At 39.4% G+C, this 25108-nt stretch overlaps 3 protein-coding genes across 3 annotated transcripts; 1 reads left to right on the top strand and 2 right to left on the bottom strand.

The window, feature by feature from the left end:
- Nucleotides 1–635: 635 nt before the first annotated feature.
- PKNH_0905700 (conserved Plasmodium protein, unknown function) lies at nt 636–3385 on the bottom strand (the record flags this gene model as incomplete). The annotated part of the gene is made up of 3 exons (XM_002259046.2): nt 636–704; nt 875–902; nt 1086–3385. The coding sequence occupies 3 exons, from the start codon at nt 3383–3385 to the stop codon at nt 636–638; spliced, it is 2397 nt and encodes a 798-aa protein (XP_002259082.2).
- A 2320-nt stretch (nt 3386–5705) lies between these two features.
- Nucleotides 5706–7484, bottom strand: PKNH_0905600 (IWS1-like protein, putative; the record flags this gene model as incomplete). Its single annotated transcript, XM_002259045.1, has 1 exon — nt 5706–7484. The coding sequence occupies one exon, from the start codon at nt 7482–7484 to the stop codon at nt 5706–5708; it is 1779 nt and encodes a 592-aa protein (XP_002259081.1).
- A 3906-nt stretch (nt 7485–11390) lies between these two features.
- Nucleotides 11391–16262, top strand: PKNH_0905500 (mechanosensitive ion channel protein, putative; the record flags this gene model as incomplete). The annotated part of the gene is made up of 1 exon (XM_002259044.1): nt 11391–16262. One exon carries the CDS (start codon nt 11391–11393, stop codon nt 16260–16262), a length of 4872 nt encoding a protein of 1623 aa, XP_002259080.1.
- Nucleotides 16263–25108: the final 8846 nt, after the last annotated feature.

Here is a 25108-nt window from a genome sequence, read left to right as displayed (position 1 = left end):
TTTTTCAGCTCGAAGAAACGGATATTGTGCACGATCAGTTTTCGTGTTGCCTCATGATGCTGCGCACCCGTCGTTTATGCGATATCCCATGCGTAACTGTGTCAATCGTGCCAAGTGATCTTCCACTGAACAGTTACGTTTCTCCACCTTTAACACATTGGAGTGAGTAGGAATGTAAGAGAAGTGCCAAAATGACACTGCAAATGGTGCCATGGTGGAGATTCATATCAGAATGCCCCCCACGGGAACCTCCCATTTTGGGTGACTTTTTCTGGCCGTAAATATCCACATAGGAACAAATAAATTAAGAGGTTTACTTAAAACGGAAAAATAAAATCCAAAATATAAGATATAATAAAAGCAAAAAGGTTTACTCCTATATAGGAGGACTAGAAACATTATGTAGGTCAAAGCGAAGCGGAGAGTCAAGGAGGACGGCACGAAGAAAGGAAAGCATTTTTTTTTTTTTTTTTTCTTTGGGTGCCCTCACAGGAGGAAGAAATCGAAAGGAGAATTTTTCATCATGAGGAAGAAAATTAAGGCAGTGCTATAAAGAAAAGAAACATAGGGCGAAACGCATATAGGTAACATCCCCTTTCCTACTGCCACCATCACAATAGCCATAATCGTAACGGTCATTTTGTACTTTTTCTGCTTTGCCTTTTTTTCTTGTTGGTCGTCTTTTCTGGGATCCCGACGTCAGCCTGTGAAAATGGGAATAAGGTGAAACATATATCATGGGGGTCAATAAAATTCCACTTGTGCGTGTGAACCCCGTGACAGGAGTCCGCTTAAACGATAAAAATAGCGAACATGTGTGTATGTGTGTGAGGGGGTACGTTTCCCCATGAATTGACACTCTTCGTAGGCCTACGTCGTCCCTCCTCAGCGCTATGTTTGTTCTACGCAAAAAAAAAAAAAAAAAAAAAAAATATATGTGTGTAATAATATATAGGTATATAGGTATATATGTGTGAGTACGTATATGAGCATGGTGTACGCACATGTGTGTGATGAATTTAAAAGAGTTCGAGTACACATATATTGGTGCCCATGTCAGCATGGGAGGCGTAAGGAGGGCCTACTTCTTGAGGCGGATTTTCTTCTGACTGATATTGTAAATCTGAATGTCCCTCAAAAACTGTGGGAAGGGAGATGGCGTCACCTGAATGTTGGCCTTCTTTTCTACCTTTGTGTACTGGTATGGGTTAGGAACTTTTTCACAGTTGTTTAAGTACTTAAAATGGTAGTAGTCATCATGGGGATTTTCATTTTTTTTAAATTCTCCCCTATTTTCAGGGTCTGCGTACGATTTATTTTTCACCATCTTCTGCTGTTTCTCAAGGTATTCTTTTTGGTCCACCTGAATTATCCTTTGTGGAGTTTCATTCAGTTGTTCCATCTTGAGGGGTTCTTTTTTTAAGGGATGTTCTTTTGGAGAATCGTTCTCTTTTCTTGTGATGATACCCTCATTATCATCCTCCAATTGGTCACTATTGTGTCTGATGGAAAGATGAATATCCTCTTGTCGTTTGATATTGTTGCTTGTCTGCTCATCGGGGTGATCGTCCTGATTGGGCGTCTTTTCCCCGTTCAAGTCACCCACTTCACTTACAACCCCATCCATCTTTTCTGCAACGTCGTGTTCTTCGCTGTCTGCGTCGTCCTTCGAGTCATCATCGTTTGTGTCCATATCCTGGTTATCATTAGGGGCACGCGTGGGCTTGAAATAGTCGCCAAGACCGTTCCCAAATAAGTCATCGTCTGGGTTGGACTGGCTGTAATGATGTATACCCCTGTGCGCCTCCTCTACCGCCTGCGAACTGCCATTCATGAATTCTTCCTGCCTCCAAAATGGATGTCCCAGGGTTTTCCCCTTAACTGAACAGACATTATGCTCATTACAATCATCATCTTTAGAAAGATCGTGGAGGAGATTCCCTTGCGTAGCTTCATTCGTCCTCTCATCATTAGTGTTGGAATTCTCACCATAATTGGGCCGTGAAAAAGAAGAAGAATTGCCATCGCCCCCATTCGAAGGAGTCGTACCATTCACCAGAGAACAAGCTAATTCATGGGGGCTCTCCCGATGAGACGAAATGACTTCATTTTCGTTGAAGTTTTTGATGTCCAGATAGATGGTAGCTGTGCCTTTATTTGAGCTGACCTCAAAATTGGTGCCTATCTGTATATGCTCTGATGGTCGAGAATGTGCATGTATATATTGGACCCCCTCTTCATCATGTTTCTTCTCATTCGGGGTGATTTTCTCCGTTTCGTCTTGCAAAAGGAGTCGCTCCTCATGACTGTGCGTTGGGGGGATGTCCGGGGAGGATGTATCAACTTGGCTGTGCAGATGATTTCGATCTATATTGTCAACACTACTACAGCTACTCCTTTCACCGTTACAGCTGCCATTACAACCGCTACAGTCACAGAGGGGTTGCTTTACTCGCCCCGTGCGTTCTTGCGACAGTTCACACTCGAAAGAAAGGTCTTCCTTCTTTCTCGGTTTATCCCCCCTCTGGAGCGAACGATAAATGGGGTGTTTATCGAACTTATTATTTTTTAAAAATTCATTAATGTCAGAGGAGAAATGGCAAACGCTGTTGGCATCGTCTTTTTTTGAGGCCAATTTGTGAATATGGGTTACTAGGCATTCCATGGGGGGTATGAAGAAGAAGGAGGAATCATTTTCACTGGGGGAATTACTTTGAAGTGGAACACCCTTTCCCTTGTCACCACATGAATGATGCTTGTATGGGTCTGAAGCATAGCCCTTCACATAGCAAGCATGCTCCTTAACGTGCCCACCAGGTTGATTTATATCTCCGTCAAGCGCATCGTCTGCATGCTTGCACACACTCTCCTTCCTTGGAGAACCCCCCCCCGGTGACTTAAAAATGGACTTTATATTATGAAAGGTGTCACGGCAGACGGTTCCGCAGATTTCCAGAATGAAATCTTCAAGATCAGCGTAGTTGGAATTCTTTAAGTGTTCATTTTTATTAATTTCAATAAATGAAGTTACGTCGTTGTATATGTAGCTTAAGAAGAGCATGTATTCTTCATCTTCATATGGGAGTTGCTTATACACAGAGGCGTGTTCTTCATTTCTGTTGGAGGTATTATCCTGGTGGTTACATTCCCTTCCTATATATTGGGTAATTTTTTTTTTAAATATATTTGTAAAACGATCCTTGTTGAAAATATTTTGGTAGATAAAATTTTTGAATGCTTGATCTCTTTTTTTCGTGTGTGTATCCTTTTTGGCCGTACTTTGATTCAGTTGTCTGCTTGGGGATGTGGCTGTGTCTTCCGGCGAGGAGGCTGCTGATTGTTCGTTTGGGTACAGTGGTGCCCCTTGGCGCAGGCGCTGCGCCATCTTTCATCGTGTCCTCGGCGTTCCCCTGCTTTCCTTTTTTTCTTGTATCGCGCATGTGCTTTTTTTTTCCATGCGGAAAAAGCCGCGATGTTGGCGATGCCGAGAAAAGGGCTACGCGCGGGGGTTATTTCTCAGGCCAGGCGCTGGGGGAGCACGCGCATTTTCGTTAAATCGTAATGCGCGACGACATGTACAAAGTCATGTGCAACGTCAAGTGCAACGTCAAGTGCAACGTCAAGTGCAACGTCATGAGCGATGGTTTGGTGAAGTTATTTTGGCGCGTGAAAATTTCCGCAGCTATTTTTTTGGTGCACACTTTTTCGCAGCTATTTTTTTAAGTTATTTTTGTCACCCATTTTGACGCCCACTTGGCGATTTCATTTGGGGCGGCTATTTTTGTGCACTCAAATTTGTCAACCATTTTTGTGCACCCAAATTTGTCAACCATTTTTGTACACTTTTTTCTGCAGTCCCAGCCCTTTTTGGAGAACTGCCGCTCGTCCGACCCGACTGACAAAAATATCGCCCCTGCCGCACCGCATATAATCTTCCACAGCTACATCACTCATGCAGACTTATGTGAAGATAGAAGTACTGATTATCAGTGTTGCATCCTGTGCCTTTATACTCCTTGAATGTTTCAGCCACGACAATTCTACTTCTGCGCAAGAGCAAGTTGCACAGGGAGACGAACAAAGCGATAAGGAAATTCATTGTGGAAGCACACGGCGAAGCAAAAAAAAAAAAAAAAAAAAAAAAGTAGCGATGTATAGAACACCCAGATGGTAGTAAATCACCCCATACACTTATGTAGGCGCGAACAAAATACACACCTACATATATAAACGTCTATACGCACTTTATTTTTTTTTTTTTTTTTTTGCTTTCTCCCGGGTCGGATGCACAAACATTTAACTATTTCAGCGCAGCAAAGTTATCCGTGCGTGGCATTTCTGTGTCATTGGGTTGCAAAACGAGAGGGTAAAAAAAAAAGGAAAAAAAAATTCCATAAAAGAGTTTCTCGTGAAAACTTCGCAATTCTTACCCAGTCATAAAAATAAATTAAAAAGTAAAACTTATCTGCATATTTATATTTACACTCCTATACCCCAAGAATTGTTCTAAAGCGAACCTGTTACACTTTTTTTTTTTTTTTTTTTTTTTTTTTTTTGCATTGTTCGCGATTCTGTGGTTACATAGAGGGGTAGTTATCTTACGGTGGCATATGATTAAATCTACCCAGAGGCTCCCATCATAATTTTTTGCGCTCTTTACCAGTGGCAGATGCGCAATACTTCACAAGTAGCGACGAAACGGTTTGAACTTCCGTGGTTTGCTCCACCGCGGTTCGTCAGCAACATATACCAACGGTGAAGGGGTGCGCAGGGGGGTATAGGTATAGTTGTCGCTCCCAATTTTCTTGCAGGTGCACAGAGTGCTGATAACACTTAGTGAGCTAACCCCGCTGCGTATTTTGTTTTTTTCTAAGTTGCTGATATAGTGCGCGGAAAAATTTTCGAATAAGCATGGTGGTACCCCTACAGTTACCGCCATTGAGATAGGACTGTACATGTTCTATGTATACCATTTGATGGTGTTTTTTTTTTTTCTTTTTCTTTTCTTCTTTTTCGCAATTTTTATATATTAATTAACTTGGCAGTAATGTTGTGCCAGTCATCAAATTGATGCCTTACGCTCAGTTCTACACAAAAAAAAAAAAAAGAAAAAAAAGAAAAAAGAAAAAAGAAAAAAAAGAAAAAAGAAAAAAGAAAAAAAAGAAAAAAGAAAAAAGAAAAAGAAAAAGCGAACTGAAGTTGAAGAAATAAATTTGGGTTGACTAAAATTGAGGGGTTGTGGTGGTGGTGCATTAATCGGTTGCTCAAAAATTGCCCCAAAAAGAGGGTAGATTGATGTGCTTTGGTTAGGACAACCGTGGGAAGAAGGGCTGGCTACCCCAGCATCTAAATGACTTCCAAGGTATTATGCAGCGCCCCAAATGAGTAAAATTCCACCTGGTGGCACATTTCGCGATGGCTCGGATGTTTAACCATCCCGTAAGCGCAGGATAAAAAGACACTTAAATGGAGAACACATGTAGGATGAACTCATAAAGGACACTGCAAAAATAATGCTCAAATGGGAGCGAACATGTAAATATTACGCACGAGGGAAATACCCCATCACGGACACTTCAGTTTGATACTGGCCAAAAAGACCCCCTTTAAAGGAAGGTTCAAATAGCGAAGGACACATGCACTACACACATATGAAGTGTTATACATATATTTACATAGGTATATATGCATGTGTGTACCCTGGCCTACAAGGCAACCCCCTTGCCCTCAATGGAAACCTTCTGGGATTTTCGCGCCCTCTTCAACAATTTCATATTATCGGTAAGCCTCTTAATTTTACTTTTAGGCATTATTTTCTTGCTAGAATTTGGCACAGAAGAGGGGACGTTAATCAAAAAGGAGCATTCACTGTTGAAGGGTATGGTAGCATGTTTTTTCATTTCATTTTGCTCTTCCTCTTTCTCAATGCTAATGGAATCTGGAAGCAATGTTTTTGCTTTTTCGAGTACCTTCTTGTGATATTCCGGATTTTCTAAAATTCGTTTTTGTCTTTCCTTTAAAAATTGTTTATAATTTGTGTTAATTCCTATGATGGGTCCCATCCAGTTTTGCAAAATGGTTCTGATGAGTTTTTTGTTTTCATCTGTTTCGTCTTTATGTGTGTGTAAGTAGGTCATAATTTTCCCAAGCTGACTACCTCTCAACGATTTGATAGTAATTGGAAGCTGCTGTATCACCTTCAATAAATTCGTTCGGATGGTAAAATTGGGAAGTGTATTTTTTGAAAGCGGCATTAGCCATAATGCTAAAACATGGTAAATATTTAGCTTCATGAAAAAAGGTTTCCATTTTGGCTTGGTTAGAATCATACACACTTGATCAATTATTTGTAACTTGGCTGTTGCTGGTTTTTTTTCTTTTATATTTTTTATATCCTGTTCATGCATCAATATCATTTGGTTTAGAACATTTTCGCAATACTGCAGGCCTTCATCTTCGGAAATCTTTTGTACTCTTTTCCTTTTCATCTTTAAATTTTCCAATATTTCATCAAAATGGGATTTTTTTTTTTTCTCCGATTTACCAGAATCAACTATGTCTTCGTTATCGTTGTAATTTCCTTCATCGTCCAGTAGGCTCAGGGTGGACAAGTTCCCAGTTCTCGCTGAATTTTTTTTTTTTTTTTTTTTCCCTTGTCCGTCATTTTCCTCGATGATTAGGTCTTCCTCTTCATACTCCTCGCTATCGCTTTCGCTCTCAGTCTCTTCCTCCCCTTCTTCGGCTACGCTATCTATAAACTTGCTCTTTTTTGTGGACGACTTGAGCTTTTTCTTTTGGCCACCCTGGTCGGCGCTTTTATCCTTGGTGTGACGGAGCTTTCCCTTATTTTTGTTTTTTTTCCTTTCTCTTTTTTGTTTGGCGTCGACATCTTCATCATCACCATCACCAACGTGGTCATCCTCATCATCATCATCGTGGACTACCTTCTCATTGCGGGCCACACCGCTGCTCTGACTATCATCAGATAAGTTTTCATCCCCCAAAATGTTGTCTTCCGCAGGGTGAGTACTCTTTTCCTTAATTTGTTTTTGGTCGCCTTTTTTCTTCAATTTTGATTTCCTTTTCCTCTTCCCTGGGTTGTTCTCATTCGAGAGGTCTTCTTTTGAGCCTTCCCCGTTTGGGTTTTTTTCGCCCTTTTCGTCAAGGCCTCCATCGAGTTCTTGGTCTTCCTTTGAATTCGCTTCTCCTTCTTCTTCGTTTTGTTTTTTCTCCACCTCCAGGATGTTCTGCTCTTCCTCTGAGTCTGCGTCCCTTATTTCCCTCTTCTTCTTCCTGGACGACATTTTCTTCGCAGCCTTTATCATCCTCTTGAAGCTCTCAACATTGCTGCGTTTGACATTGTTGCCTTCATCGTTACCACCTTCCACACGGATGCTTCCATCGATGGCGCCTTCATCGTTGGGTAAGTCCTCGCTTTTCGCGGGTTCGTCCGTGGCGCTACTGCTTGCGTTGGTTTCCACCATATCTTTTGTATTCAATCTGGGGTTCTCTTGTGGTGGGAATGCACAAAGAAAATTCACAAGTATATTTTCACTTACGTATGTATATATGCTTCTCCCCCGGAGTTAGCTTACTTCACTGCCTGGAGTATTTTTTGCGTCCGTTTTTTTAACCGCCTTTCGTCCTTTACATTCTCTTTTCTGGGTCACGGCCTTCCAGTACCACACGACTTTATTTTTTTTCTGAATTTTTTCTTTCTTTACGTTTTTACCTGACCATAACATGACAGGTAACTAGCCATCATATTTTTTTTTTTTTTTTTTTTTTTTTTTTTTTTTTAAAAAAAAAGCATACAGTTCACGCTGAAGCAGTTGCGCCTGGTGGGACGACTAAAAATGGAGCGCGTCAATGATGACCTTCGAGAAATAGTTTTGTAAAACTGCATGCGACATAACAATTTTGTGATTTTCTGCCAACTTCTGCAGAACGGCTTTTTCCTTGAAGAGGTAGCGGCGTAGCTAAAAATGGGTGCTGCGCAGTTGAGAATTTGCCAATTGACCGAACTGCAAAACGGAGAAACTGAAAATTTGATGGGCAAAATATGGAAACCCACAAAGTGGCAAAATTCCCAAGGCGCGAGAAAAAAAAGTATATGTACATACTTCGTTAAGGTGTGCAAGTAGGGAACCAGGCCCATATGTCCCCAATACGCAGCTCACCTGTTCATGCTTTGCTCCATTACACTTAATACTTACAATCTACATTTAGAGGAAAAGAAAGATTTTTTTTACAGCTGAATTTTATCACACTCCTTTTACAAAATTCTTTTTTAACGTATCTTATCAATGTGCCTGTCAAGTGGCTAAACATTACAGGTGAGTGAGTTTACGGCTCGGGGGTTAGCAGTACATTGTCCCGTGCTTCCTCCCCTAATTCACAAAATTATTGTCCTTAAAATGAAGGAAGAATTAACTTCGTCCCCCTTAGGGGCTGCGCTTTGGGGAAACATCCCCAATAGGGGGGGGTATCACAAATGAGATAGGTAAAGACACACAGAAAAAGTGGGACATCTTTCAACACAGCTCATTTAACATCATAATCCTGCATTACTTACGCGGTTGCAGTGGAATATGTAAACGCATAACTCATAGTATATGTTTACCTGCCCATTCTTATAACTGTTCATCTTGGTTGACCTTACACCATTTCTCGAAAAGGAAGCATGCCCCTTCCACCTTTTTACTTCTATTTAGAATTGGCACAACGTAAGTATACGGGAAAATATTTTTCCCCCTAATTCGCGAAATTACGAAGTGGTCATTCACAACACTGCACTTGAAACGTACATATATACTAGTATACCGAAAGTTATACGCATATTCGAATGCTTCCCATTTTTGCATAAGGGTATAGATACGCATTCGGCATGGTTTGTGCCTTTCGATATTTGAGCATTGTAAAGGTAAAGGGGAAAAAATGTGAAAACTGTCTCGATTTGTCCAATTAAGTGTGCTACTCGAATGTGTGCACATAAACATATAAATGCTTCTTGGGTGGGTCGGCAAATTGCCATACCTCAACATAGACATGTCTGTTATGCAGGTTTATACATGAATGATACTGCGTATTGCATCCCGCAAATGTATGGAGGAAGTAAACAAGTTGGAAATTTATATAAGACAAAAAAAGAAAAAAGGTTAAAAAGGGCATATACATGCGATGAGCGCAGATAACAAAATATGTTTCCTTCCCTGCTTTGCCCCTATTGTGATGTGAAGAATTATTTTCCAAAATGGCGACCTCCACAATTGTGCCTTCACATTTGGGGAAAACAATTCGTACATATGAGTAGCCACACATAGGACGCTAAAAATATTAAAATACCGCACAAAAGGAGGCCCTGTGTATGGAGAGACACCACACTCGCTGTACCTATACAAGTTAGTACCAAATGTTTTGTTGCAACAATGTGATGTAAGATTTATTTCTTAATAAAATTTTGATTCCTGTCCATTGTGCGCCACGTAAATGTAACAGCTCACGCCGGTTTGTTGTCCTTGGTTTCCTTGTACCGACGTTCTTTTTTTTTTTTTTTTTTTTTTTTTCCACCCTTCCCTTTGCTCATACATATATTTACAATTCCCCTTTGCGAACGTGCTAACCATCACTTTAAGGAGTTCCTATACTAGGCTGTAATTTCAACTTCTACGCAACGAAGGGTGATAATATAAACAAGTGGACAACCACAATTGCATTTTTTCTGCTCCAAACTGTTCCATGCATGTGCAAAAATTGCAACACATTACGCAAGTCATGCATGAACAATATGTAGAGGGGGCAGAAGTTGTCCTTTCTGCTCTACAGAGGAGGAATTCCCCCCCAAAAAAAAAAGTTCACATGTTTTCAAATTTACAACCTGTTATTATGCAGACACTTTGCCATGATAAACTTTATAGGTGATCGGAGAATTGAAAAAAAAAAAAATTTTCTTTTTTTTTCTTTTTTTTTCTTTTTTTTTTTTTTTTTTTTCCTTCGGCAGGTTTTACGTTGTACATGTCGTTTGGCTTGCTAAAACGTGTGCACAGGTGATTTTTTTTTTTTTTTTTTTTTTTTTTTTTTTTTTTTTTTCTTCCCTCTTGGCTACTGGGCATATTTTTCGAGGTAGTGCATTTTACGTGAGTGTTGACATTTTTTGCCTCATAATTCTGCCCATGTGGGTGCCCACAAAACGTTTTAAAGTAAAATAGCTTTACGTAAATACGTGGTTACAGGATGAGAACAACTCGTTGTTCTTCCTTAAAGCTGTCAATATTGCTTCCACTTTTTAATTGAAGCAGAATTGTTACATTTTTTTTTTAAAATGAGTTAATATACTGTTAAATCGGTTTGTTAGACCTATGCCATCATCTGCTTTCAGCGTTCAGGGGTGAAGTGGTTTAGGGCCACTTGCGGTCACCTGTCGCGGAAAAGACGTCCACAAGTAGCGTAAGATGTAGAACGAGCGAGATGGGGGAAGGAAAATGAGTGAACTGATACGCACATACATCGCGCAGGGACATTCGTATGTGCATTCACATGTACATTACTTGTATATACGTGCCTCTGCCGTGAACGTGAATACCAAGTAGGGATCCTCCCTTATTGAAAGCCTTGGCTCGCCATATGCTGCCTATCATGGGTCCATAGGCGCAGTTTCTTTCCCATAGACATGTGCACGACCTTCCATGTGGGTAAATACACACACGCGTGTTCGCATATGTAATGCTACGCATGGCTATAGGAGAATGGGAGAGAATTTAAGCCAGTGAATACCATTATTTTATTTTATTTTTTTGCAAAAGCTGAAGGGAAGTTACCCCGACGCCTTCCCCGTCATGAAGAAAAAATTGTTTGTCTAAAATTCCCCCCCCACACCTTTGTCGATTTTGAAAAAGTTTTAATTTTTGTTAAAGCGCCATAACATTAGTTCGAGACAAGAAAAAAAAAAAAAAAAAAAACGTGCACATGAGGAGGGAAAGGCATCACGCAGGAGAGAACCACTGCGCAGGGTGATGTGTGCGTAGAATGAGTAAAGTCACGAATATATGTGTACGTCTATGTGCCGACACCTACGCGAAACTTGAAGAGATTAGGGTAAATATGAAGAGAAGTTGAGGAATAATTAGGGAGAGATAATTACATGACACCTTCGAACCTTCAAAAGTGTTAGAATCAGCGCTATAAGCTAAGAGAGGTAGATCCGGTGTGTTTGTTAGTGGGGGTGGGGAGGTGTAAGGCCAGGTGAGGGAGTGAACAGGCGAATAGGTCTGACGGGTGGGCGAGGAGAGTATCTGCCCTTCCTCCCCCGGTTCCCCGAAATAAAAGAGTCCACATCACTGTAGAAGGGACAACTGGAGGGAAGCCGATGAACACACAGAGGATCGAACAAGATGAACGAAACGAGGGAAGAAAATTACAAAAGCGGGTCGAAGGCAAAATACCCGCAGTCACTGATGATGGATATGTCAAGGTCGTACATGAACAGGCAAGACAGAATCAACGCACTGAATTTGTATATCCAAAAGTCATCGTACAACCCTCAGTTTTTGCAAGATGATGAGGAAGAGGAAGATGAAAGTGAGAGTGAAACATTGGGAGATATAATCCTGAGAATTTTGTCGATAATCTATCCGGACCTGTCCCCAGGATTATGGTTTATAATTCACTTTATCATGAATTTGATTGTTCTTTGTGTAAGTTTGAGTTCCTTATCGGAGCCCAATTTACACGATCCGATAGCCGAACCGAAATATAATAGGACATTCATCTATGGGAGCATTTACTGTTCCTTCCTCATCCTGGGTGTGAACATAGCTTCTTTTACACTCATCATGGTGATTCATGCGATCATTCAGAAGGTGTTTTTGGAAAAGCTTCTCCAGCCAAGTGCCCTATGTGCAGCTTTTTACAACACAGTGGATCCGGAACTGGTGTACCTCTTATGGTCATCTGTTCAGATTATTTACTGGAGGAGTAACATGATTTTAAAAAAGGGAGTTCAAGAAAATGAGAACTATTTTGTTCTTCGTATTTTTGGATACAAGGATCAGGACAACCCCTTTATATTTTTGAGTAGCATAAACTGGTTAATAACCTTCCCTACATTATTGTACATTGTATTTGCAGCCAGGTTGCTTTTCCTTTCCATTATATCTTTTGTATTCGAGTTGGGCTTTCTGATGAATGCCCATGATTTATTAGGGAAATATTTGTCGAAATATGGTATTCTCCGAAAATTTAATATTGAATGGTTTATGTTCATGGCAGACAAGCAAGAAAATATCAGGTCCCTGTTTGGCTACGAACTATACCAGGATGAGAAGATGATCAGGCAATTAGAAACCAATGACATTAGTAAGAAGTTTGTTCAAGATAAAGCTGAGTTGTTACTTTTTAAAAATTTGCCTCGTAACTGCACATGCTGTAAAATTGCTCTAAATAGGAATAAAAAAAAAAATGCCATGAAGCTTTTGGTCCCTCCAATTTTTGAGACAAAAAATATTGTTAAGACAGAAAACTCGACAATCAAAAATTGGCTAGCTTGTCATTATGTTGTAAATACACCTCCTTTGATTTTTCTTCTAAACAATAGCATTCCACTCATTAATAAAAATTCAGTTAAAATTGCTGGAGATATACTTTTTAGACAAATCATTATGTCCTTGAAAATGTATTACCAAGAGAAGAATGACACTTATGCCTTCACCGGCTCCGCCATGCATAATATGTCTTCTGATGAGTTCTCCCCTAATAGGAATATCATGACTTTGAATTTGAACAGGGATTCTAATTTGACTCCCCTACAGGGTCCCTTCCCTTTTAGCCCTAAAAATCTTGTGAACAATTCCGATTCGGAATCCAGAGCGAAGAAGAAAATAAACTTGGAAAACATTTTCAACGATATCGATTTGGACGCCATCCGTTTGGAGGCTGCGCAGGAGGAAGCGGCAAAGAGAGCGGTTGTAGCAGGACGGAAGGCGACTGCTGTACCAGGGATTAGCGAGCCAGAACCCTTGGGCAAGACAAAAAGTCGGGCCAAGCAGAAACCCAAGGCAAAGCGCGGATCCAGGAATGGAAGCAGCGTGGCTCAAAGGAGAAGGGGTAAATCAGGAAATTTGGAACGCGCGGAGGAGGTGAATAGAGGCGGCTCATCACCAGGGAGAACTGATCTGGGTGGGCAACCTGGTGATCGAGGTTCCCGTGGGTTGACTAGCGGGGGTTCTAGCCAAAAGGCGGAGAAAAGGACATCCTCCGCGGTGAGCGGCACGATTGAAATGAATAGGGAAAGGAAGGAGAAGCATCGAGGGGAGACCTTGGATGGTGTTGTAACTTCGGGTGCTTCTTCCCGTGTGCAACAAATTAGAAGTCTCAAAGTTACCGACGGGGGGATGCAAGTGCATGATCCATCGGATGATCAGCTAGATGATGAACGGGGTGGAAATGTCTCGGCCCTGAGGAAGGAAACCGTGCGGGCGAATTTAGAGAGAGAAGCACGAAATAGTGGTACGGGGGAGGGAGGGGCGATTCTCCCGTCCTCCGCGATTAGGCGAAGGGACGAGATAGATGAGAAACCAAGCCTCGACAGGAAAGGAACATCCATTTTGGAAGGCACAAAGTTCAATATTTGCATAACGCCGTCCCTGTCCATCATTCAAGAAAGGGCGGGCGAGAAGAAAGACCCCGCTGGATGCGCAAATGATGGAGCCAATACTATGTATGAAGATTTGAAGGGCGCAGAGGAGGGGACATTTTACCCACCGCTCGAAAATTACAATAGCATGCAGGTGCAAATAAAGGATATCACAATCGAGGATGTCTTGCAGAAGAAGTACACCATGGATTCGATGCATAAGTGCGAAATGGGGAGAGGAACCTCCGAAAAGGGGGCACTCGTCACAACGGAAGAGGTAGATGATGCAGATGAGGAAGGTGCCCCGCGCGACATCGAGCTGGAGAACGCGACGCAGAGGCTGAACCGTGAGTACACCGTGGGTGCTCCAGTACAAAATGCACCAGCGAAGCGAAACACCACACTGAACATTTCTAGTGATGAAAGCAATAAAGATTCGTACACTAGAGATGTGAACTCATCGTATCACCTATTCGGAGATAGAAAAAAAAAAACAAACAACAAAATAAAGGAGTCTATCAAATTAAGTAGGAAAATGAAAAATAACGGATCTACAAACAAGAACACGCAGAATTATCATTCGCATCTCATGAACGAAGAAGTGAATGTTCTAGAGAGGAGCGATGCAATCAACGTAAAAATATTGAAAGAAAATAAGAAAACAAAACTTTTCCCATGTCTATGTTTTAAGAAGAATAAGAAAGGACGATTTAGCAGAATAAAGAAAGACATTTCTCTGGAAATTGATGATCCCTTCGTTATGAATGTGAGAAGTCCAATGCAAATGAGCATAAATGGAAACGAATTTATAACAAAAGAAATGATTGAAGTTTTTCTGAAACCAGAAGAAGCGGAAGAATTCATGAAGGAATTTGATTTGTCTGGACATGGAAAGATTGACATGCTCATGTTTAGAAATGCAATAAAAAGAGCTATATCTTGTAGAAAAAAATTTATAAAAAGTTTGAAGGGACAAGAAAGTATTCTTAAATTGGTTCGTCGACTAATGTCTATTCTTCTTTCCTTCTTAGCATCAGTCGTTCTTTTATTTATTTTTGGAGTCTCTGTCGACACTATCATTGTAACAGGGGCTGCGTTCATAACTGCCGTGACGGTAATTCTGAGCTATATGTACACAAGCTTTATCACCTCCGTTATTTTTATCGCCTTCTCTAATCCGTACAATATAGGGGATCGTATAAGGCTCGATGGGGGAGAAGCCATGTACATTAAAAAAATCAAAACATATACCACCGAATTCGAAACCACCACTGGAAAAATTGTTATTTACGAAAATTCAAAGCTAAGTAATGCCAAGATATATAATGAAAGCAGGTCTAAAAATGCTTATATAGACATATCCTTCAAGGTCGACATTAACACCCCTCTGCTTGCACTTAAGGAACTGAGGAAGAGCTTACAGTTTTTGGTGGACAGTAGACCTAGCGACTTTTGCAAAACAAAGAATTTATATTTTGGCTACTCCCTGCAGCCGGGTCATTTCTACGAAATCAGCTTCTGGATCAAGTGCGTGGAGGGGTGGGGGAATTGGAGGAAAGTATTTGAGCTACGGACCGACATTTACGATTTTATAATTTTGCAACTGAGGCTTCTGAGTATATCTTACAGACTGCCTACACAGAAGGTTGGTTTCACTGCTCCACTCAATATTATGGACACAAGTAATTTAAAGGGGAACAGGAACAAGCCGTACGACTATTCCAGCCCTCCCAAGGAGATCAGAAATCCTCTCTTCATGCAGTCTGCGAAGCATAAGAGGGAGTTCGACTTGTCATCCTATGAATTACAAAACGGTGATGTGCAATGTGGGGACAGGCAAAGTGGTGAACACCTGTACGAAGAGCTCCCCTCCCGCCCGCAAATCAGCTTACCTATATATGGGTCAAACCTCAGGAGTGCACTGGATGACGATACTCCTTCTCATTTCTGCCGCACCAATGGAGTGGACCGTCACCTATTACACAGGAGGCAAAGTGGTAACACCGAGCATCATGGAGCGGGGTGGGCTCAGGATAAGACAACATATCAAGAGCGGACATGCACTGTCGCCACTGGGTTGTTTCTCCCAAAGGGAAGATCCCCTCTTGCGAACAATTTTCCTTATGAAGAGAGTTACACATATGGAGGGGTAGCCCCTACCAAAGGAACAAACATCGGAGTGGGTATACCACCTGTACCGTTTTGGAATAATTTCAAAACTGGTCATCCCGTCATCCCAATGAAGAATCCGTCGAACATGTGGGACGACAGTGAGGACAAAAGTTCAAAACAATGGCCTCATGAAGGAAGGCATGACTGGAAAACAGCTCCATGTGATGATTTAGACGGAGTGAATACCCAGTGCGGAACTACCTTCCTGTATGGGGAGTACAATAATGAACAGCCCCAATATATGCTTCATGAGAACAGTATTTTTCATACCTCAGAGCCATCACAAAGAATGGAATATGATGAGGGAGAAGAGTACTCTTATGATAGTTCCTCTGGTTATGACAGCTTCGAATACGTAAAGCATTTTACAAATCTCCACGATGGAGTTCGGAGGGGTGCATCCGTCAAGGATCGCAGAAGCTTTGGGCTTAAAAGGGACTACAGTAAGAAAGATAAGTAATCAGCTGATTTCCTTTAACGATTCAGTGGTGTAGGGAAGTATGTACGAGTGCACTTTTTGTGCTCTTTTATATAAAGGTGAGATTTGTCAATGGATATCTTCCTTTTTCTCCATGTCTTTCTGGTGTTCTATAGGTGCGTTCGCATTTGTGGCGAGCCGTATCTACCGTTCACCGCTGACCCCCCTCTTTTGCAATAAAAAAAAAAAAAAAAAAAAAAAAAAAAAAATTGTTTCAAAATTAAGACGCGTTTATATTTTTCTCTTCTCCCACCTCCCTGTCTTAGTGTCGGCATAGTTGTAACAAATTTCCTGTGTTCTTTACTTTCATTATATCACCATTTCGAAGTCGTCTCAATTCCATGGTGGCCCATTTGTATGTATGTGTGTGCTTGTGCGGGAGGGGAAATAATACACGAATGCAAGATGGTGTCCGCGTACATATACGCCCATGCACCTACGTCTTTTTCTTCCCTCACATGAGGACGGGAGCTAGTATGCATTTATTTTTCACTCCTTGTTGTAGTATTTCGATATTAACTGGGCATACGTACTACATATGTTCTATGCCTATATGTGTGTGCATTTTTTTTTTTTTCTTCTTTTTATAAGATAATTTTATATATTTGTCAATTGTTTAGTTCGTTTGCTGCACACGCGTAAATGAATCGTTTCTCCTCCCCCTCGTCGTTATTTCACCCGCTGCATCCTGCGATAGAACTACTTCCAATTTCCCCCTTTTTATCTGTCAACAAAATGGTGACGTTTTCAAAATTTGTGGAAACTTGAAACGAGGGGATACATTCGAGGGAGAGAGAAAAAAAAAGAGGCACATGTTTCCTAATCTAGTAAAGGCATCGTGCAGACGGGACTTTTACGTCCTTAACCTTTTTGAAAAAAAAGTACTTGCGGACCTTACACGGGTAATTTTTCTTTCCGGTCGATAAGGGGTAACAAAGGAGAGGTAGAGATCACTAATAGGTATACCCCCGCTCGGAATTGCTAACGAATGAGTAAAGGCATCGTCATTCTTGGAAAAAGAAAAAAAAAGGAACACATAAAAAATAGAAGCAGCGTGTTTTGCTTTTTGGAACGCTTATATTAAGTTGATTTTGTGAAATTGCAATGCTGGTGGCGTGCATGACGACAGGCGTACCCTTTTCTTTTGCCTGGAGAAAAATGCGAATTGTACTTCATCGTACTCAATTCAGTGTCTATGGGGGTCAATTTAACATATCATTACCGGTGTTCTTTCTTAACCGGTAAGAACTCAAAGTGCCAATAGAGGAGGAAATGTTTTGGTTTGCACCTTCAAGGCGTGGGAGTAATAACGCCTACTCAGCACATTTTTATAGAAATGGGTGTATACAACTTCATGCATGTGCGAACGGGAAGGGCATCCTCGGATTTTCTTCCCATTTGAGAGATGTTGTGATGATCGGGGAGAAAGATCGGCGGGGCGATTTGCACATTGACGCTACGCTAATTTTTTGGAATTCGTTCCCCTTTGTTTTGCCTTTTTTTTTATGCACACACTGGAGAGTCGAGGAGAAAAATCTACAAATGATGTTCCACAATTCGCTGGTACAGCAGTTGTAAAAAAAAAGACCATCGTGTGTGAATTCTTATATCAATGTGTAATGGTAACATATGCGCCGTGACCGATTAAACCTAATTTGACTTAAAAAATGGCTAACCAATTTTGCTACATTAGAAGGAGGTAATTTTTAAGGATGCTTTGTGTTTGTGTTTGTGTTTGTTTATGTTTTTTTTTTTTTTTTTTTTTTTTTTTCTGCCCTTTTGACATGTGCGAATTTTACAAAATGGTTAAATTTATTTGCAGGAGAAAAAATCGGATAAAAATGATATAACAAAAAGAGGGTTCCAAATTAACGTTTTTTTTTTTTTTTTTAACTCGATCAGCAGCAATTGGGGGAGATGTTTTTTTTCCTGTGTGTTACCTCTGGGGATGTGTACAAAAAAAAAAAAAAAAAATGAAATGAGCAAAAAATATGCCATTTGTCCAAAATGGGGAATAAAGAGTGCGCAGCGAAAATACGATGTGGAGGTGATTCTTCTTAAACGTTGGCATCTTTGGGAGGTGTGTATAGATAGCAGCAGAATGGAGAAAAAATGGAGGATAAAATTAGGCGAGGCGAAATATAACGAAATGCAACGACGCGAAATGTTGTAAGGGGAAGCGAAATAACCTGTTGCACACAAGAAATGCCAATTTTTTTTTTTTTTTTTTCCCCCTTCTGTTAGTTTTGTGCAACTGGGCAGTATGTATTTGGCACATGCGCGAATTTTAATGACTCTACAAATAGCGAATATTCGGCGCGTCGTTTTTCCGTTGCACCACGAGCTGCATATTTCTCCACTTTGCCCTCAGTTGTCATGGAAAACAAAAACTTCACGGGGAAGAATATACACATAGACGTGGATGTGCGCTGTGTATATGTGTCCATGTGTAATACGACCAATTGGTTATGCGGTACGCGTGTAAATACATATGTGCTTTTAGTCTTGCCATTTTATCACCCACTTCGCACACAAAAAAAAAATGGCAGGATACAGCTGAAATGTACATGCACACACTTTACATGAAAAAAAAAAAAAAAAAAAAATGTCGGAAAAAAAAAAAAAAAAAAAAAAACAGCATTCTACCACGCAAATAGCTTTTACAACATAAAAAAAAAAAAAAAATAATATAATAAAATAAAAATAAATTAATTATATTTTCATCATTCATCTTTCTTTTTTTTGGTCAACGTTTGGATAAATACACGATTATCTGTATCTGATAGAAATAACATTTTAGCTTTTATCGTCAATGTTTTAGATTTACATCTTTAATTTTTTAATGGAAACAAAAGGTACATTTTCAAGTAAAATTTAATATCATAACTGTAACTGCAACATTGTCTGTTATGCGAAAGTTTGAACAATATACCGTTACAGAAGTTTACAAAAAAAGTTATGTAGATTTTACGAAGCACGCGCACCACTTCCCCTTTGCGATTGAGTACATTCGCCAAGTTTTTGCGCGTGTCACGTGTTTCCCCACATGTGATTGATTTACACGTTTATGTACTACGTCTGTATACTACGTTTGTGTGCTACGTTTGTGTGCTACGTTTGTGTGCAACGTTTGTGTGCTACGTTTGTGTGCAACGTTTGAATAACACCTTTGCGTTACTCCACCTTACACGGTTTCCCCCGTTGCGTGAGTCACGAACTGGCGAAGGCGACTGTTTTCTTGAACGTATGAAGCGGGATAATTTTCCGTCATCTCCGCTGGCATACCTGCATCGTCACGTAGTTGCCCCTTTAGTATAGTCACATCTTTACCTACCCATTTAACAAACGGGTGGTCGTTATTGTCCATTTTTTGAAGCCGTTAAAATGCTTCCCCTGTAACCCACATTTTCCGCCACCACACCCCTACCTCATTTGAGTACAATTTTTTTTTTTTTTTGCGTATATATAAGTTTAGAAAAATACGAATGCATATTAAACATCCTTACTCATTCGTTACAAAACCCTTTTGTCGTTATATCGTTTCGAATGCACATGGTTTTGTGCTAGAATTTCACTCTGCCTGTGCATCACGGATACCTGTGTAGAGGTACTCTGTATTGTGAGTAACTACTCCTGGCAGAACCGTGCCCAAAGGGCTAGAAATGTATGCATGTGCATTGGTGTATACTGATGTGCACATTCGTACATGTATGCAGACCTTAGCGGTTATAGTAGAATATTGCATATTTTTTTAATTTACTGTAATATCACGAAATTAGAATAAGGCATGATAAAACACACGGAAAAGCCAAAGTCTACGCCTTCCTTGTGTTTCGCATTTGCGCATGCTTTTCGTTCTTTAAAGCACGTTCCTTTGTTTATATTTCCTACAGGAAGTTCTTAAGCAGTGTGCCCATATTTGTGGTATTTATTTTGTATACATTCTTACACGTGTTTACCCTTTTTTTTTTTTTTTTTTTTTTTTTATTGCATATACTGAAAGGTGTGCAGGCTGTACGTGCACATATGTAATGTGTATATATAGTGTCATATACATACATATATACATACATACGTATAGCTAATTCTACAAAATTTTCCCCTCGGAAAAAAAAGGTATGCCGTGTTGGTGAAATACTGACGTGTGCGCAAGAAGGTGTAGGCTTCGCAAGCACATCGATGTTTACGTATGTATGTGCGTACATGTGTGGTTATTTACGAGTACAAGCATATGCACGCTTCGCCGTGTGAGTAAGGAGGGGAGGCAGTTACTTCCTCCTTGCCGAACGCATACACAACGCGAACACAAAGACATACAACGCATACCTGTTGTATTTTTAAAGAAATATATTTTACGATCTTTTGAGGAACTTATTTTTTTATTTTTTTTTCACACTTATAGTTTTGCATTATTTATTGTTTCTTTTTTGTTGTTGCCCCTTCTTTGTTGTTTTTAATTAGCCTATTAAAATTGTGTACTTAATCCGTAGAACATTTCGCACGTTGATATGCCGCGCACATTCCCCCCTATGTATGTTTGCATGTGTATAAGGGCTATTGAGCGCACGAATATATGAGTGTTACGTGTATAAGTGTGCAGGTACATAAGCATATAAGCGTATGTTTCCCCACGTTTGCGCACGTGAACAAACCACGCATATGCATTCTTACATACCTGCGTACATGCCCCTTTTGCGCATGTAAATTGGTGTAAAGTTTTTCCGTTTGCACATATCACATTTGCAGCAGAGCATTTCTTCTTCGAAATATTTTTTTTTGCACGTGGGCCTTTTGGCATATTTGTATATTGCGTTCTGTCCATTGTATTTTATTTGGCGCAGTTTGATATGACATTATATGATATTATAGATATGGTATGTTTTGATATGATATTATTTATTTTATTTTTTTTTTTTTCGTTTGAATTTGTGAAGGCACACATTTTTATGCCACACGGGAACACACGTTGATAATACGTAATCACCTTGCATGCAGCTTTGGTAATGCATATTTTTTTTAGCCCTTCCTGTGTAGCGCGACATAGGTGTTGGTGTATATGCTATATGTACTATATAAGGCATATGAGGCGCATGTGACCCATATGCCCCCCATGCGATATGCTGAGAAGTTCATGCTGTAGCATTACTGTTTGACTTACTTGAGGTGTTTTTTTTTTATAGCATATTCCTGACCCTATGTTAAAAGTACATGCACATGAAAGAGGGCATCTTTTTTGCATTTTTTCTGAACCATAAGAAGTGGAAAAAATATGTTCTATAGAATGCGCTGTTATTTCGTTCTGTTCTGTTTTATTTTATGTTATTTTTATTTTATTTTATAATTTTTTTGTACTTTGCTTAACATCCTGTTGTAGAAAATTAGACGCGAGCTTTTTTGGTCAACTGGTGTAAAGCCATTAACGATATGTGATAAGTTCCTTTTTTTTTTTTTTTTTTTTGCATTTACACCATTTATTTTTTTTTTTTTTTTTCTGTCCGCTTTATTCTGTGCGAGGTATTAGCACGCAGTCATACACATGCGCAATTGCGTACTGGTGATATGCGTCTTTGTGTGATTTTGCGTTCGCGTGATGCATATACGTGCGGACGCATACGTTCGTGGGCGTATAAAGGAACACACATACGTGTATACATAAGTTACATACATACCTGTTGGAATGCGTACATGCGAACATACATGTATACGTAAATATGCACATACCTACGCATATACATTTTTCCGTTTTTTTCACCTCTCCCGGGCATCTAAAACATGCATTCATTTGAGTAAAAAAATTCGTGCGCATCCCCCACTGTGTTGTAACGGACATCGCAATTAGTGTTCAACATAAAAAAAAAATAAAAAAAAAAAAAAAAAAGCAAGCAAAATAAAGCATAATCAACAAATTTGTGATAAAGGGAGATAGGGAAAAAATTCATCCAAATGTTTTTTTGTGCAACCTTTTTACATGACAAAAAAAAAAAAAAAAAAAAAAAAAAAAACGTCCTTTCTTTTTTCCTTTTGATATTTTTTAACAACCGTTTGTAAGAATCTACATGTGCATATTTTTTCCGTTGATATTTTTTTGCGCGTGTACGTGTATGTTTCGTATGCATGGTATGTACGCTTGTTAAGTGAGCTGCTTGTGTGCCAGTTAAGGAACACGCCGTGGGCGCTTACGAATGGACCATTTTGTAATTCCTTTGTTAACAGCCTCCCTTTTTTGAAAGTTTTGTTGACATATTTGGCAGATCGACGAACACCTTTTTTTTTTGTGCTCCATTTTGTTGATGCTTTGCCAGATAAAGCAGCCTTCCCATTCATGCGTTTAAAATAGCCACACGTGGGATGCCTGCGTGAATGCATGTATATACATAGGTACACATATATGTATATATGTATGCATACATTCTTGTATGTGTCCAGCGCGCGTGCGGAATAATGCCACACTTTTGTACATTTGCGAAATAACGTGCCGCTCCACAAACATCGCAAAATAGGTTAGTGTTCCCCACCGCTATCGTATACCTCACTGCGCATACGTATGTTGTGGTGTACTGACAAGCGTGTACAGGCAATCCATACCACATCCACTTTTTTATGTATTCCATTTTTTCCACCTTTTCATTCTGCGTTAAAGAAGATTTTGTTTAAACTTTGGAAGAAATTTTGAAAAAAGGAGCGACGAAAAAGTGACATATTTTACGCAGCGTCACATCCATAACTCCATATCGTGGCAATTTTCGACCGTTACACCTTTTCCCGTTTACATGTATTTACATTTTTTTGAAACAAAGTTGGTTGAATAATTTACTACTGCGCGGTATTTTTGTATGTAATTATTTTTATTTTATTCTATTTTATTTATTTATTTTATTATTTTATTTTCGTGAATCCCCTGAGAGTTTGTTCATTTCCTACTTAAAATTTTGATAGTTTCCGTACATTGCATATTGCATGCGTTTTTTTTTCTGTTTTTTATAATAACATCGAAGAGGAGAGAAAATAAAAAAAAAGAACAGGAGCGGAGCAAGTACCGAGAAATAGCGTCACGTACTGCGCAGCAGCGCATAAAAATACACAAGTGCAAATAGCGCCGGCGGCCCACGGGTGCTACATATATAGTACATCCTACATGCGACGCGCTACATATCGTAGTTATGTATGCCCATAGGAGTGTACGCGAAATACATATTAATTTCAAACGCAATATATATAATAACGGCTGCTGCATGCAAAAATACATGTATGCACTTTTCTATATGTAATATTTTATATGTCATGAGCCAGTACGCACGATACCGCAGGGTACATATTATACGTGCGATGGATCGACCGAACAACCGAGAGTGTCATATATATATATTTATGTGACATGTACAATTTGATTTGTGGCCTAATTTCATATGAATATATATGAACGTATCCCTGAGAATATATTATACCTTCTTGCTTCATTTTTTATTTTTAGAAATATATATTTTTTTCTATGTTCGTCAGTTCTTTCTGGTTTTTAAAACATGTACACCAGATATGTATATATATATATAGTTACATATTTACGTGAGTTGTGAATATATGTCATGTATTATATATGTATAATCCCATCCCACCCTCCCCTGCATGTATGATGCATGAGTGTAAAATATACATACATATTTCTTTAATGTATAGTAAGTGAGATAATTCTACATGAACTCTTTATTTGATGTTTTTCACACCTATTTCTTCCCTTTTTTTTTTTTTTTTTTTTTTTTTTTTTTTTTTTTTGTTTGACCCCAGTGCTGTATATGAGTGACTGGGATACGTGTCATGCATTTTAATTTATATTATAGAAAATATCCCTTTATTTTTATTTCCCCTTTTTTGCGTACTCCAAAATTTGTATGAACGAGGAAAGAGGCTAGCTAGCACCATATGCATGGGTTAGTCATACGTATTTTACATATGGATATGTACATATTTTACATTGACGTGGTACCCAGGGAACTTCACACTTTATGCTTGTCGTAGCTGTCGAGAGAACCCACGGTATCATTCATTTTTGTATGCGCGCGAACAAGTGGGACCAACGTACCCCGCAGTGCTTGCCGTGTAGATATAAGCATATTTATATTATACGTCCCCTAACCTCAGGCTTACATATTTTGCTAAAGTACATAGAAAAAAAAAAAAAAAAAAATACGTGCGAGGGAAGAAAAAGATACACCATCTTTTTTTTTTGGCGGCACTTAAGGAAATATTATACGTAAGAAAGAAAAGTGAATTTTCCTTTTTTCCATGCTTAATTTTTTTTTTTTATGTTTTGAAAATTCCTTCAGAAATTGTAATCCCTTTTTTTTTTATAACTTTTGCGCTATGTGGAGTTATGTGAATCCCGGAACGGAATGCAATTATGAATAGTACACAGTAAAGTGGCATGTATATATTCTGAGAGCTGCACGCCCAATCCGTTCGTTTAGAAATACAAGAGCTGTGCCACACGTGTAAGTGTATAAAGGCTACCTGGAAGTATTTGTTTATTTCCATTTTCCATTTTTTCGCACCCTTTGTGAATTAATGAACCAGTAGTTGTCTACCCCAACATCTTCCTACGTGTTGGGACCGTATGGGAATGTTTGAACAATTTCTTGAACACGTTTATTAAAATATTATTTTAATAGGTGTAATTAGAGCACCCATTTTTCCTCTGTTTTGTTTTACCACTTTTTTTTTTTTTTTTCCGATTTTTTTCATTTTTTTTTTTTTTTTTTTTTTTTTCTTATCCTATCGTGCACGATCCATCGTTGCATCCTTTTTTAAATTCGTCTAAAAAAAAAAAAAATAAA

This window comes from Plasmodium knowlesi (genome assembly GCF_000006355.2).
Source record: "Plasmodium knowlesi strain H genome assembly, chromosome: 9".
Taxonomy (NCBI): domain Eukaryota; phylum Apicomplexa; class Aconoidasida; order Haemosporida; family Plasmodiidae; genus Plasmodium; species Plasmodium knowlesi.
This window is presented reverse-complemented; position numbering and strand designations above follow the sequence as displayed.